Source organism: Amia ocellicauda, chromosome 18, assembly GCF_036373705.1.
Source record: "Amia ocellicauda isolate fAmiCal2 chromosome 18, fAmiCal2.hap1, whole genome shotgun sequence".
Taxonomy (NCBI): Eukaryota; Metazoa; Chordata; class Actinopteri; order Amiiformes; family Amiidae; genus Amia; species Amia ocellicauda.
In genome coordinates, this window is record NC_089867.1 from 8622946 (window position 1) to 8639160 (window position 16215).

Genomic DNA, 16215 nt, shown 5'->3' on the forward strand with positions numbered 1-16215 from the left:
ATGAGTACACAAACAAATGTTACACAATCGTTTTTTTTTTTTTTAAGTGACTGCATAGTTTATTTCTAAGAAAGGCAACCAATCAGTGGTCTCCAAATATCATATGAGTCACAGATACAGTACTGTGAAATCTAGGGCACCTAATAGAACAGGGTACACACACAATTAACAGACACTGTAAAAAGTTTTTACAGAATACGTTTTAAACAGTGGTTTAGCTCATGATGGATTCACACAGGGAACTAGAGAGTTTTGGTATGAAAATAGTTGCCTTGGATACAAAGCACTTCGGCATAGGGAAAAACAATGAGGCTGGTAAAGGAAGGGGTTTGCATTGTACAATAATCAGATCACTTAGACGTGGCTTTGGTCAGACTTTATTGTACTGCATTGTAAGTGCCAAGAAGGCAAAGTGAAATCTTACCAAGCCCTGTATTATTGAGAGCAGAGTTTACTTATGAATAGGAATTGTTGTGTATCATTTGGGAATAGGTAATAAAGCAAACATCACATTGATATTGATGGTAAAAAGGCCAAACGCAAACACTTGTACGTATCTCTCAATGTCTGCTCACATTTGTTATTAAACTGAAGTCTTGGAAACATTCCCCAGACCAACACTACGATATTTATTATTAATTACAATACGTATTGTTTTGCAGAGTGAGAAAAAATGCTTTCTTTTGGCTTTGGATTTTAAGTCCTCTCTTGGCAGGTTGTCAAGCATGCAGCATGGCTTTAGAGATTGTATTACTTAGTTTTAAGAAGAGGCTTAACTAAAATTAAATGAAATTTTAATTGATTTACGTAAGCTTAACTTTGGTACAACTTTTGCATTTGAGATAATGTAGGAATGGGACCTTGAGGGACCCAGCAAGAGGTCTTACAATATCCATTTCACTGTTCCCAGGACAACAGTGTGCTGCTTCTCAGTTGCCTGATATCTAAACAAAAAAGGGTCTGAATAATACTACATCAGCAACCCAACATGACATCTATTGCACTGAAAGTTGTGTATATCATTTTGAGTGACGGCACATTTTAACATTTTCAAGAAAAGTTGATTCTGCCGAGTACATTCCCATTTTCTTTCCACTTGACCTCTACAATACTTAACTGAACTAATTATTTTCTGACTTGAACCAGCTTAACTATTTCTGCATGCCCTGCTCTGCAAATGATTTAAAGAAACGTATATAAACCCTGCGGGAATGTGGCACTAGTAGACCAAAGCGGGGGCACTCATTCTTTAAAGCAAAGGACATCTGTACAGGTCTTCCTTGCAATCCCAAACTGTAGCCATGTGCATTTCCAGTATTTGACATATCAGTGGCATATCATTTTATAGTAGAACAAAGCAAACAAATCTATAACAGTATTTTTAAAGGAGTACTTGGTCCACAGTTCCTGGTTTATCCTTTGTGGCATTTTAGGCTGATCAAGAAAATAATATTTCAGCTGTCCAGGGGCTTTATGGGTAATTAATCACACCACATCACTCTAAGCCAGCTTCATAGTCTTTCCATAACTTGGTTAACTTCTGCGGCATGTTTGATATGCAGTTTCAATTCTACAGTATGTACAGCCCATCAATTGTGGCCAGAAGGTTGGATGTATAATAGTTATTTATTTATTGGTATCAGCATCAGCATTTTTCTTTACAGGCCTCCGATATAAAATCAAAGACGATCCACCCTGGCATAAGACTCATAGCTGTGCTTTGGTATTTAGCTTAATATTTTGTTATAAATGACTAGCAACAAACTTAATGATATGCACACTATGACATCATGTCTATCTTATCTGTAAGACCAAATCAAAACTTTGACCCATCTGTGAGTTGCAAATTAGTTGTATACTGTCCCATTTTGATTTATAAGTAGTATAAAGTGTCTTGACAATACATTATACAGATTTTGTACTTTGCAATTCACGGGTCAGTCAAAGTTTTGGTTTGGTCTAGCCCTTATTCTCCCAGACACAATGAAAGACACATGTTTAAAAAAGTTAACTAAAATATATAACATCCAGATCGAACTTTTCTTCACAGCCAGACAAACACAGACGAACTACAGTAGGGTATTGGGGTTTGGGTAGGCTATGTAAAAATTGTCTAAAAGGAATAAAAAGCACTATAATCACAAATCAAAAACGGGATCTGGTGTGTTTCCAGCAAAGCCACTCATGGTGAGTGGGTGCAAACAGGTCACACTAAGCGTGAGAACATTCCACAAGCTTAGTCACATGATTTATCAAGGAACAATTGCAGTATCTTGCACGGTATTCCTCAAATATATTTGTAGATTTTAGTCTTTCTTATAAAATTATATGCCTAAACATGTTGAATCCAGCTCCTTGCAGGAATCAGACAGATGCAATGTTTTGAATAAGGACACATGCAAGCTCTGAAAGGCCCATTTGAGTTATTATTTTGATCTCAGGTCCTCATGAAACTTTAAAGAAGAAATCTTTATGAATTTCCCTTAAGTTTCCCAATACTTTTATTTTCCTCCAGTGCATACTCTTATGGAGTTGAATGGTTTGCAAGGGCCGTGCAGAGTTCTGTATTTCCTTTGTTTCCAAGGAGAGCTGAATTATATCAGGATAGGAAATTGTGGTCTGGGCTTACAGTTAGGCTTAGGCCTTGCTTAATTTAGAAATCGTCACTTTGACTTTGAGTGCACATAATTTCTCATGAACAAACATATTTATACCAAAGCGGTAATGCATCCCTCACTGGGCAGAGGTTTAGCAGTTCAGTTACGGTATTTCGGTGCCTTAAATTATGTTATTTTGCTGTGTCTGCAGGCATCAAGGATTGAAAAGTCATTACATTATGGAAATAGGTACTACCTCATATATATAGGTCCTTACATCATTCATTCGCCGGGTTTGTGTGATCAGAGAAAGACATTAAAAGTATTGCCCTAACCATCCAGACGGCATCTTTACCATAAGCTGTATTTGATACGTTGGGATTTGCTCCAGCATACTCCGTGATGTTTGGCCGTTGCCCAGCTCGTACACGCTAAACTAGTTAAAGGGTATAAGGTCTCTTTCCTTCCTATCGTATTTATATGGGTGCTATATTTACTGCAGTACGTAATGAGTAAGTTGCATGTTTGTTTTATTGCCACGTCCAAGCCAAGTAGGCTAATGATTTATTTATTTTTTTCAGTATTAAAGACTTCGGGTTTGTGGGTGTGTACGGTTACATTACACTCTTTACCTTGTGCTGTACATTTAATACTCTTTATAATGCACCGAGAGGCTATAATGTTAGTTTTAAAAGTTGCTGTAACAGTAACAGCACTGATTACTGAAGTATACATCTCAAATATTAAGGGCCTAATTTTCTTCCCACTTAAACTGAGGTGCCTAAGTTCTGCTAGTATTTTATTTAATGTATCTTGCATCTGCTCATTTTTCAGGGCTACTTTAATTTGGCTATAACGCTTCACTTACATCCTCAACCAATCTGATAGTTTACAGTGTACACCCCAATCTAATTGTGTCTGATTACTCATGTGCGTTAACAAGAAATACTTGGAAATCAAGTGGGTAAACAATTGAGCTGAAAGTCACATAAAATTATAGATATTTGTTTTCCTTTGTAGTAGATGCATGAAAAGTTATTGTAATTACTTGTTAATTAGGAATTATTGGGTAACAAATAAATAATATTAAGTTGGCAACAGAAAAATATATACATTTTTGCATTTGAGGTTTGTATGTCCATTCTTCCTGTTCATTTTTTTTTTAATTATTATTATTTACTACAGTATACGCATATACTTAACACTGAGTGGCCAATTTTCTAGGGTACACCTTTCGTTTTCGTGAAATAGACTGCACAGTGAGTGACAGCTTCATGTGTTCAGACTATGCTGTTAAAAGCAGGTAGGCCGGTACCTTTTCTGTGTGTGAAATTCAGAGAAAGAAAGGAAAAGACAAAATATTTCAGTGACTTTGAGCGGAGCATGGTAATTGGTGCCAGACGCACCAGTATGAGTCAGAAAAAGCAACCCTACTACTTTTCATGCACAACAGTGTCACAGGCATGTCAAGAATGGTCCACCACCCAAAAAACATCCAGTCAACGGCATTCCTGTGGTAGGAAACGGCTCGTTGATGGAAGAGGCTGACACGACTTGTGCAGAGTAACAGACGTGCTACAGTCCGTCAAAGCAGCTGAGTACAACAGTGGTGCCGAAAGAGGCATATCAGATCGCACAACATGTCATATCTTGTCACGGATGAGGTGTGGCAGCCAATGACCTAACCAAGTTCCACTCCTGTCAGTGAAAAACAAGACACTGCAGTGGCAGTGGGCTAAGGACACAAACACTGGGCAACGGAGGACTGGAAAAACATCAGGGTGTGGGGTGTGTTTTCATGGCACACATTGGGCGCCTTGATACAAGTGGAGCAATGTTTGAATGCCACAGAATATCTGAACGTCATTGCTGATCAGGTGCATCCCTTCATGGCCGCAGTGTATCCATCTGCGAATGGGGTCTTTCAGCAGGACAACGCCCAATGCCAGGCTAGGATTGTCCAGGAATGGTTCTGGGAACATGACAGTGAATTCAGCTCACTGCAGTGGCCTCCACAGTCACCAGATCCCAATCCATCGAGCATCTGTGGAATGAGCTGGAACGAGCTATTTGTGTAGAGATCAACCACCAGTCAATTTGCAACAACTGTGGGAAGCAATGGAGTTGACATTGGCCAGCATCCCCGTGGTGCACTTTCAACATTTTGTTGAATCCCTGCCCTGACCAATTCAGACTGTTCTGAGAGCAAAAGGGGAGCAACTTGCTATTAGGTGTACCTAATAAAGTGCACACTCAGTGTTTAACTATAACTATACAGCTCTGGAAAAAATTAAGAGACCACTTAACATTGATTTCTGAACTTGGAGTGGTCTCTTATTTTTTTTCCAGAGCTGTATAAAGGCAATTAAAACTTTTCCTTGCCTCCAGAGGACTTCTTTTTCTTAATGCCTCCTTTTAAAGATAGCTTATTTAAATGGATTGGAAAAGCTGTACAGATATGACTTATTTGTACAATAATTACTAATCATACATTAAAGCCACTTACAGCTATCATTTGTTGAAGACAAATATCCTGTTAAGATAATCAGCATGCAGATAAGAACCAATATGCACAGAAGCATTTATTTTATTTTTTACAAGAGAACAACCCAATTGTTGGCTTTGTGTCAATGTATTTGGGTTTAAAGGATTGTTTTATGTAAAAAAGGGCTTTATTCCCCACAGAAAATTGTATGGGAATGAAGTATTATGAACAGCACGACATCTATAAATACATTTTGTTTTGCATATGTAATTAAAGTATTTGATTTTTCATAAATATGAAGGCACTCGCCTATATTTTACACAGCTATGGAGAACTTTTTTATGTGCTTATAAAATCCCAAATGCTTTGCTCTAATAATACAATAAGCCCTCATTATGGGTCATACTTTAAAGGTACAGAATTGCACTTCATATTCTGAACATCATTAACTCTTGACTTTTTGATTGTGTTGGTCACCGTCAGTTATAATGTAACCCAATCATTGTACAGTATTCATGAAAAATGCCATCAAAATAGTTAAAAAACACTGCTTCTCTGACCAAAAGCCATTAAAATAAGGGCCCTAGGTTTGCAACTCTTAAAAATAAACTATAATCACCGAAACCTAAGAGTGCAGCCTTCTGTTTTGGAAAAAAAATACATAGACCTGACATTTATATCTGTTTTTTATTGTAAATGAGGATATTAAGTGCTTGATAATAATACCCCAGTCTAACCAAGTACCATATTTTAATGTGCTTTAAAGAGCAGTAGCCAAATGTTGACTGTGATGCCAACTGTATGTCTGATTCTACTGTATAAATATCAAATACATTATAAAAAGAGAGGACAGAAAGTTGAGACCAAATGGACAACCTCCAACATTTAATTTAGACCTAAGAAGAACCATCAGAATGTACTTGTATATATTTGTCTAAATTGTTTTAGCGTTCCAGGGAAGTGATGTACTAAATATCTGAGAAGTTTAGGCTCTGCAAAAGTGCTGACAGTCATGTTTTGGTTGTCTGGGTGGAAGGAGGACTTTTAGGAGGCGGCTGGTTGGGTTACAGATTGAGGTCCCTTTATTTCAACTGTTTTAGGTAGTGTAAGCCAGCCAGCTGTCATCAACCTGCTTCACACTCTGACCTCCAAACACAAGGCTTGGAGTCAGTCTTCACGCCTGTTTATTGCCAACAAACTATCAGGAACCTGGGGCCAGAAGTCTACTCTCAGAGCATTCATCAGACAGCATGGAAACGTGATCGTTAGGTCAGCGTCCCTTTAGCGGGGCTGTTTACAGATCCCTCTATTAATACATCATCTATTTCCTATCCAAGAATACATAGTTGCGATTCAATAATGGCTACATAACTGGCCAAAGAGCTGACGATTGCAGAAAAGATGGTTTATTAACCCTGATGCTTTACAAAGGCAGGTATGTTAGAATACTAGTGTCTGGAAATATAATACTAATGCAGCATAGATTTATCTTAAGTTTTATGCTAATGTTTTGTATATAGTCCCATTGTTGAAGCACATGGAGATTTGTTTTGCTCAGCTGAACCAGATTCACGGTGGCGATTTGCTTCAAAGACTGAGATTTGCTTTGAAACATTTTTGTTGTGGTTCAGTTCTGTGACTAATGTCATTGAATATGGATGTTTACCCTCATATATGAAAATTGTTTTATTATCAAGGAGAGCTGCATATATTTTCGCTCAGCATGAAATTCTCATTGATGTGTTTTATTATCTGATGAGGTGGTGCATCATGTGTAACTTTAGTTTAATTGATTTGAGTATTTAAAATGCTGGAAGAGATTAAGAGGTGCTTTTCTGTATATATTAAGGAATATTTTGTCAACAGAATTGATCATAGATCTGGCATTGTCACTTTTAAAATCCACCTCATTGAAGCATTTTACAGCTTCTAATCAATCTACCCAATCAATTGCAGAATGGACATATTTGTGCAACTTTATTGGGGGGTATTTTGTAATTAGCCAATAGTTTGTGTTGATTACCTAACTAAACTTTAGATAAGCATCTAAACTTTGCTAGAAGGACATCTAGAGATTTCAGCCTGAATTGCAGGTATATCAAGTCATTCTACATCACCCAATAAATTGTACAGATACAAATATATTGATCGTCAACAGCAAATTAAAAACCAAGAAGTATTTTGGAAAAACCTTGAAATTCTGGGCAATCTTTTCTTGGGTTTTAAATGCACTGCCAAGTATTCCCAAATATCTATGGAAAACTAAATTTGTATGCATTTCATTTACAAAGGAACCAACATTTATTACCATCTTCATGTCCAGCTCTTCTGTGTTTTGTTTACGTAGGTAATCTAATGTCACCTCTCTGTGATCTCTCAATTAGAAATCAATATATACTGAGCCTCAATCAATCAATAAAAATATAAAAATGAAATTATTGTTCTCATTAAATAACGTATTATGTGATTTGATTATCTTACTATTCAAACTGAAATTGTGAAAATAAGACTGAGTTCGTCTCTTCCTCTCTCCACAGCTGGAGTGTAGGAGAGTGGGGCGCTTGCAGCCGCAGCTGTGGTGTCGGTGAGCAAACGCGTCAGGTCCACTGTGTTCAGAGAATCAATCATCTCCAAGTGGAGGCGGTGACTGACGCCAAGTGCCCACTGCCAGCTCCCTTACGCAGACAGACGTGTAATATCCACACCTGCCCTCCTGCCTGGAGCTCAGGTCCCTGGTCTGAGGTAAACATTTCACTAACAGCGGTGGTGGGTTCTATACGAGGATGCCATGCCTCAAAGATCATACATGGCACAATAGAGGGAAGTCCACAGTTGGATTGTTTATGAACTACTAACATTACACTGATACAAATACACCACTTTGCCTCACTAAAGCAAATCTGTCTTTAAGACATTGTTTTTGACAAAGGGTACAGAAATGTAAGCAATGTCAGACCTTAAATATAAGTTGATTTAAAGTTCTTTAAATCTTTATTTCTTTTTTGTCTGTTTCTGTGAGTTGAACTAGTTCTAACCCCATGTGCATTACAATGTCTGGGTAAAGACTGTCCCTGCAAGTTGCTAAGGAAGGCCAAGGTTAGGGCATTTACCAGGTTTCTAACATTTTCAGGTACCTGGGAAAAATAAAATAAAAATTGAAGAAGAAAAAAAAAGTTCAGATGTATTACCTTTCCTTTTACTTTAATTAACATGGAGTGATTTGATATAACTGTGAAGTTCTTACTGAGCTGTGATAACATTTTCCAGCTTTCTCTAAAAGATCCCCCAGGCCGGCAATGAAGTAAAGACAACGTGCTTTGCTTCTTTTCATGTGCACCTACGTGTTAATGCTATATAATAGGCTTCACTTAACAGTCCCACTATTTTCATACAAGGAGTTAATTCTCCCTGAGGGACACCATTAGAGGGTTCACCCCACAACAGTCATAACAGCATTCCAGGTCACCAGAATGATTTAGTGCTTGGTTATTACAGATGTTTATTTATGCGGTTGGTATGTTAAAGTGTCTCACCTACATACGACTCAAACTATTCTGATAAGAAAATTGCTTTTAGTTCAACAGAGGGAAAATGCTCACCAAGATGAGACCTTTTTAACCTTGTAAAAGTATCACATGCATTTGGTGAAAATTCATGAAACATCTCAAGATTCCTTTTCTCTCTTTTTTGCATCTGCACTCTTTTAAGCCCCTCAATGGTCTGTACTTGAGCCTTTTGCCACCAGGGCTTTGAACTTCACACACATTTTGTTCTGGTTTATATTAGACGTAGATGTCACAGTTATGAGCTGTGACTTGACTGTATTTTGAAAGAAAGCACCATTTGTGTGAATGAAATCATAATCAAGGAAACCAATAATTACAGAGAAAAAGTCTGGTGACATCTTTGTGTTTCATGTAGTTTTTCCTTTATTAAATAACACGCTTCTCTGTTTTTCATGTTTTAAACATCCAATTCAAATATTAATTCACACAATTAGTACTAAAGTTAATTGCTCAGAAGTAATTATTTTAGAAAAGCAAACACATTTGTGATGTGCACAATAAATAAATAAAACTATAAAAGTAGCATGACTGATCAAGTAAAATATGTTTAATTGTGACGTGCTTCATTCTGGTGTTTCGCAGTGTTCCCGTAAATGTGGTAAAGGACTGAAAAAGAGGACTGTGGTTTGTAAGAGCACGAACCCAACCACAAGGGCACAGATACTTCCCGACAGCTCCTGCATGGTGCTTCCCAAACCCAAGACTCAAGAAACATGTCTTCTTAAACGCTGCCAGAAACACCGTAAATTCCAGTGGTTTGTGTCCACCTGGCAAGAGGTACGTCCAGTTGCCAAAATATTTGAATTCATTTTGTGATTACTAATACCTAAAATGTATTATGGAGAGAAGAATGATAATACTAGAGGTTGTCTTCAATTTGCAGAACAAGAACATGTAATTTCCAAACTGACAGCCATTGTAGAAAAGAAAGAAAAAAGAAAGAAAGGAATATATACACAATTAAAAAAAACAGGACTGCTTTAAAAAAAAATAATAATAATAACCGATGCTTTAATTTTAATTTATTGCCGCACATTGTATTTTTATAACAGCCTACTGCATTGCAAATCTATACTGTGTCTAGTTTATGGGCTAGGCCAAATCAAAACATCAACCTGTCCACAAATCACAAAGCACAAAACAAGTTGTTATGTAAATTAATAAGTTGCTTTAAGGTGTCCCCCTATCGTATTTTCATGTATTGTCAGCAACTGCTTTTTTACTATTTATAAATCAAAATGCAGTAGGTACCAGTTTGTAATTTGCAATTCACTGGTAGGTCAACTGTTTTCATTTGGTCTAGCCTCAAGTGGGCTTAGATTAGTTATAATGCTGTTTTTATTTAAGACATATATGGCATTGAAACAATTGCATCAAATGTATATCGGAGACAATTCAAGCACATACCTGCCATTCTTGTTCTGGTTGTCTATGGTTCTTGCACACAAACATTTTGAAGCCACAATACATCTGGTACATTCATTGTGCTAGAAAGAGAATGATTTTGTTTCCTGTCGTATTCATTTATATTCAGATTCTTTAGATTTGTATTAGTTTAAAAATATCACTTTTTTATTATTGCATTATTTATATTATTTGTTTGTTTGTTTTAAAAAAAATGTACAAGTAGTTTATTGTGTGTGATATTCAAAAACCGTGAAACAGGTTTGCTGGGTTTTTGTGTAATTAAAACAAAAGCTCGATTTCGAAAATAGAATGCCACACATAATTTATTCATTAACTTGCCTCAGTGCTTTCTGGAATGCTGGGAATTCATTTTTAATTCTCTTAATTGCCAAATAATGCATTGAAGATGACATGGGCTGCAAAGTCATTTGTTTTCCTGATGGATTATCTTTTTCGTTTAATTGATTGCTTTTGCTTTGCGTGGGGGACTCCTTAAGGCATCTTATTAATTTACATAACAACTTGATTATGTACCGGGTATTTCTTCAGCAGCTTCATCACTTCATTTTAAATTACCCTTTAAATCCATGTGTCTTATGCATGGAAGAAATTTAATTAACTGCTAGGTTAGGCATTGCAAATCCCTTAATCCATTTGCATTATTAAAAAAAAAAAATACATTATGCATTAGTGGTACATTGGAATCCTTTTTATTTCACTAGCTGGTATAGGTTTAGAGTTCATGGCGATATGCATATTATTCTTTGAATAAAGGCTAACTTAGGCATCAAGGATTAATTTGATACATTCAGTATTGGTATCTATTTAATGATGAATGAGGAATTTATTTTGAATTCACAATCCATTTTTTCTCTTTACTGATGTTGTAATGTAGTGGATTATAAGCATATATTATACTCTGCAAATTATATATATATATATATATATATATATATATATACACCAATCAGCCATAACATTATGACCACCTGCCTAATATTGTGTAGGTCCCCCTTTTGCCACCAAAACAGCCCTGACCTGTTGAGGCATGGACTCCACTAGACCTCTGAAGGTGTGCTGTGGTATCTGGCACCAAGACGTTAGCAGCAGATCCTTTAAGTCCTGTAAGTTGCGAGGTGGGGCCTCCATGGATCGGACTTGTTTATCCAGCACATCCCACAGATGCTCGATTGGATTGAGAGTCAACACCTTGAACTTGTAATTCATCAGACCAGGCCACCTTCTTCCATTGCTCCGTGGTCCAGTTCTGATGCTCACGTGCCCATTGTAGGTGCTTTCGGCAGTGGACAGGGGTCAGCATGGGCACCCTGACTGGTCTGCGGCTACGCAGCCCCATACGCGACAAACTGCGATGCACTGTGTGTTCTGACACCTTTCTATCAGAACCAGCATTCACTTTTTCAGCAATTTGAGCTACACTAGCTCGTCTGTTGGATCAGACCACACGGGCCAGCCTTCGCTCCCCACGTGCATCCTTTTCCTTCCTTGGACCACTTTTGATAGGTACTGACCACTACAGACCGGGAACACCCCATAAGAGCTGCAGTTTTGGAGATGCTCTGACCCAGTTGTCTAGCCATCACAATTTGGCCCTTGTCAAAGTCGCTCAGATCCTTACGCTTGCCCATTTTTCCTGATTCTAACACATCAACTTTGAGGACAAAATGTTCACTTGCTGACTAATATATCCCACCCAGTGACAGGTGCCATGATAACGAGATTATCAGTGTTATTCACTTCACCTGTCAGTGGTCATAATGTTATGGCTGATCGGTGTGTATATATATATATATATATATATAATTTGTATATTTAATTTAAGTATGTGATTATCATTCCGAGTTTAGCCTTACATATTTCTGACCAATATGTTGGTATTAACTATAGTAATCAACAAAAACTTTCACAGAAATATGTCCCACATATAATTTAAATTAGAATTGCATGTAAAACATCTATGTTGAAAAACCTATGCATTTGACTGTGTTGTGCATGGGGAGCTGTTGCAATCTTTGCCAGTTTATTAGTAAATACATGGTAAGTTACAAGTAAGCTTAATTAAGTTCATTACTCATCCATGTATAAAACATGTTTATTTTTCACTTCTGTTTCCAGTGTTCAGCAACCTGTGGCAAAGGGATCCAGAGGCGGTTTATTAAGTGTGCAGAAAAGGACACGGCGGGGAAGTACAAAGAGCTGGTGCCCAAGAAATGCCATCATGTGCCCAAGCCCACCGTGGAGCTGCAGAGAGAGTGTGCCCTTGCTGCCTGCCCCAATCCTGTCACTCACACCATCCCCAGCACTGCCAGGGCTGGCTGGTACTCTTCCCCTTGGTCTCAGGTACGCCAATAGATGGATGTAGTTTAGAATGATGTCTGCGTGCAAAACTGAACTATTCCAGCTTTAGCCTTACACTTCCCAAACGAGGTCACTTATTGTTCCATGGAAACTTGGATAGAATCTTGCTGTTAGCTAGATCTAATTTTAGCTTCTTTTTCAGTGGCAGTTCATTGTTTGTTTGTTTTGTGTTGTGCTCCATCTGAAGTTGGATGAGTTAGAAGCATTTCTTCACATGGAGTTTATATCATTAGGCTGTAACTAACAGTAGAAATCGATTGTGTGCCAACAGCCATACAGCCAACATCATTAATTCATGACTATTCTGTTCACATGCCTAGCTTCTAGTGAGCAGCTACTGTTTGTGTCTTTCTGGAGACATTTTAGGTGGGATTCCAGCTCCTCAGACAGTTAGTTCTACTACAGGAAGAACAAAAAAGTGTATTGCTGCTCTTGCTTTGTTATGATCCATGACACCTTATTTCAGTTTTACAAATAAGCAGAGCATAGTAGAGCGTACAGGATCATGCAGAGATGGACTCTGTTAACGAGGCCAAAAAACTGTCTGTGTTTGCAGTGCACCGTGACCTGTGGAGGGGGCGTTCAGGCGCGCTCAGTGCAGTGTTTGGCCAATGGAAAGCCGTCCCCTGGCTGTCTCCTTCACCTGAAACCTGTCATGTCCCAGGCCTGTAACACCAATTTCTGTCCCGCACCTGTGAAGAAAGGTAAGTACGACTCATGTTTTGTGTTCCTTATCCATGTAATAACTTCTATTCTAGTTCTCCTACATGTATTTGTATTTGTATTGGTTTCAGACCAACTAAACCTATTCTGTAAAAATCTTGGAGGTTAACATTATCTTTAAGGTTACCTGTGATACAATATGTCGTATGCAATTTAATTCGGTTTTTCATTTGTTTCCCACTCTCATCTTTCCACAGATGTACCATGTAAGGATTACTTCGGTTGGTGTTACTTGGTGCCCCAGCATGGCGTCTGTAACCACAAGTTCTATGGCAAGCAATGCTGTAAATCCTGCTCTCATTCAAATTTATGAAGCTCAAGACAAAAAGCGCCAGTATCTAAAAAAAAAAAGAATGATTTACCGAAAATGGTGACTGTATATTCAGATCTCGGTTGTGTCGAACAAAGGCATGGTTTGAAGGAAGTTTTAGCCAGAGCATGAGCACGTGACTGACATTTGAATATGACTGGAAGACAAAAGAATGCCTTATTGAACTTCTAAAGTATGGCAAACAGGTCTTAAAGCAGCCACTGCCCAAAATGGAAGTCTTAATGAATAAAAAAGGCAGTGCTCAAGGCTCATGAAAGCATATTTGGGAAAGGTGATAAGACATTGCTCATTGGCACACAGCATTGTGAGAGAGGAACTTTTAAGTTCAGCGAGAAGATGGAGTTGCTTCCACTGCCCTTCCCAACACTGGAAAGTGGACTTTGCCCATCATGGAAATCCCAAGCCCTGACTTCCACTCCCATGGGAATGTCCATGTCCTGCAGAAGCCATAGAAGAATGCTGTTCCCTTAAGAACCCACATGAAGTATTCACATTATGTTTATTTTAAGTATTATGTTTGATGTTGATGATGCCTGAGGATGTTTCTGTGGGAGAAGAAGCCCGGAGAGGTCACTGACCAGTAAGTGCACAGCTGTGTGAAGGGAACCATGAAGAGGCTTTCACAGACAATGGACATGACAAATCTCCGCCTACAAAGAAGCACACAAAAATCCAGCTCAAGCTTTTTCTCTTTTTCTTTTTTTTGGTTTCTCTTCTTTCTTGTATTGTACCTCACTCGCCACTGATTTTAACCTGTAGCATTGTCTAGCTGAGGCTATATTTTCTTACGGGCTGTTATGGAGCACATCTGGATTATTTAATAATTTGAAGGTGCTACTCTGCTGCTTTAACAACAGAAAAGTGGTAGAAAATGTTATTTAGGGAACTATTCAACAACGATTGCTCAAAATGAATTCAAAAGACAAGTGCTTGTATATATGAGCAATGCTTCAAAAGCTTAATCATTTTGAAATAATAATAAAAAAGGTTTTTATATTTAACATTACTGCTTCCTTACATTTTAATAAGACACCTGAGGTAAACAATAACTCTGTATCAAAGCTTCTCTTTTGTTATTCTCGCTTGTTGCCCACCTGCTCACACAGGTAAGTTCCTGCTATATAAGATACATACTCAACAGTAACCCTCTAGAAAGTTAATATTTTATCCATTTGTGGCTAAAGCACTGAAATGGTAGAAATATGGGGGAAAGCTGCATTTTTGTCAGGTTTCGTGGATGGTGCTGTAGTAATTCTAAGGGTTTTTGCGGAGTTAAACTATTAAACATTTCTTAAATATTTATGTTTTCTGGAATTTTGTAATAAATTTGTAATGAAATCACAAAGTTTGTTCTATTACGTGTGCTTTTTTTGTCATACACATGGGTGATTAAAATATATTTTTTTGTAAAACAAATAGACAATTATTGGCACTATTTTAGATTATTCTCATTCACAAGAGCAACACATTATACCCACACATGAAATGTCATAACAGCTGGCATATTTCAAATGTTCGACCTTTGAACATTATTTGTAATCACTTTAGTGCCTCAGAACACACCCCTTCAGAATGTGCACGCCTTTAGTGCTGGGTTTGGGCTCCTTGAACTGTCTTGACAGCTTCTGCATGATCACAAATGGAAAACTCCCATTGCATCTTTGTTAGATGGATGGTGGCAATAAGAAAATCACTAAGAGCATTTAAAAACTTGCAACTGACAGAGATCCTTAAAACGTTATATAAAAGGTGAGTTAAGAAATGTCTAGTGCTATCCACAGCCTCCTCCACCCCCAGGGAGTTGCCCTCACCCAGCCCCCCGGCCTCTCTCTGGTCCAGGATCTCCCTGTGCATGGAAAACAGACACCCCAACATGCTGCTGTGGAGGAGTTCATTTCCTGCAGGTGCACCTCTGGGACCTCTGACCCCCCTCTCTGAAATTCAGGCAGCCGTGTGTTTCAGCCACGTTCTATAAATGAACAGCTTTTAACAGAATCATCGTAACCTGCTGCCGGCATGCTGTGCATCTGCGGTGTCCGCTGTATACGTCAAGAAATGAATGTGATGAAATGGTAGTCGAGCTTGAGCTGGCCTCACAGGTACCACACAGCACCACGCACCCCAGAGGCCAAACACGGCCCACAAGGCATTTGTAGGCATTTACGAATTGAAGATCTGCAATGATTGTATTAGGAATCTCCCAGAGATTCACAAGTTTTTCTGTATTTGTTGGGGTTTAAATGTTCAATAATGTTTTCAGCAGTGGACTAGTTTCCGTTTTGCTTTGTGTGTTATTGAGGGGAAAAGATTCTAGCGCTGCACTCTGCAGGGTGTATCAAAATACAACCCAGAAGCCAGAACGTGTAGACGATTCTCCCGGCTTTTCAGAGCACGCCAGAGATTAAAGATGTGTTTGCATCGGCCCGGCCCTCACCGCTCACATGCACACAAATATGCAAAGGCTCTTTAATGATTAATGAAGACGAGGGTTTTGAGGGTCTTGAGTGGTTATGGTTTGGTGTATATGATGATACTGTTATTTATATTTATTTTATTATTTTTCCATGAAGATCATTTTAAAACCTCTCTCGATCTGGCTATAGTTGGCAGTATGTCGGGGATGGGAGGGTTTTGAAGTGTTTCATTGTTGGCAAAACAGAAGGAATAATAACATTTAAAAAAACTATCTTGTAATGTGTGGGGGATGGGAGGGTTTTGGAGGTCCTT

General features: G+C 38.2%; 1 protein-coding gene across 1 annotated transcript in view; it reads left to right on the forward strand.

The window, feature by feature from the left end:
- The window catches only part of adamts16 (ADAM metallopeptidase with thrombospondin type 1 motif, 16), a 56520-nt gene extending 41691 nt beyond the window's left edge, over window positions 1-14829 (forward strand). The window contains exons 19-23 of the mRNA XM_066690965.1: window positions 7620-7824; window positions 9231-9425; window positions 12192-12416; window positions 12991-13138; window positions 13355-14829. Coding sequence (XP_066547062.1) covers window positions 7620-7824; window positions 9231-9425; window positions 12192-12416; window positions 12991-13138; window positions 13355-13470 — 889 coding nt within the window. The 3' untranslated portion in view covers window positions 13471-14829. The remainder of the gene's footprint in view (window positions 1-7619; window positions 7825-9230; window positions 9426-12191; window positions 12417-12990; window positions 13139-13354) is intronic.
- The last annotated feature ends 1386 nt before the right edge of the window (window positions 14830-16215 follow it).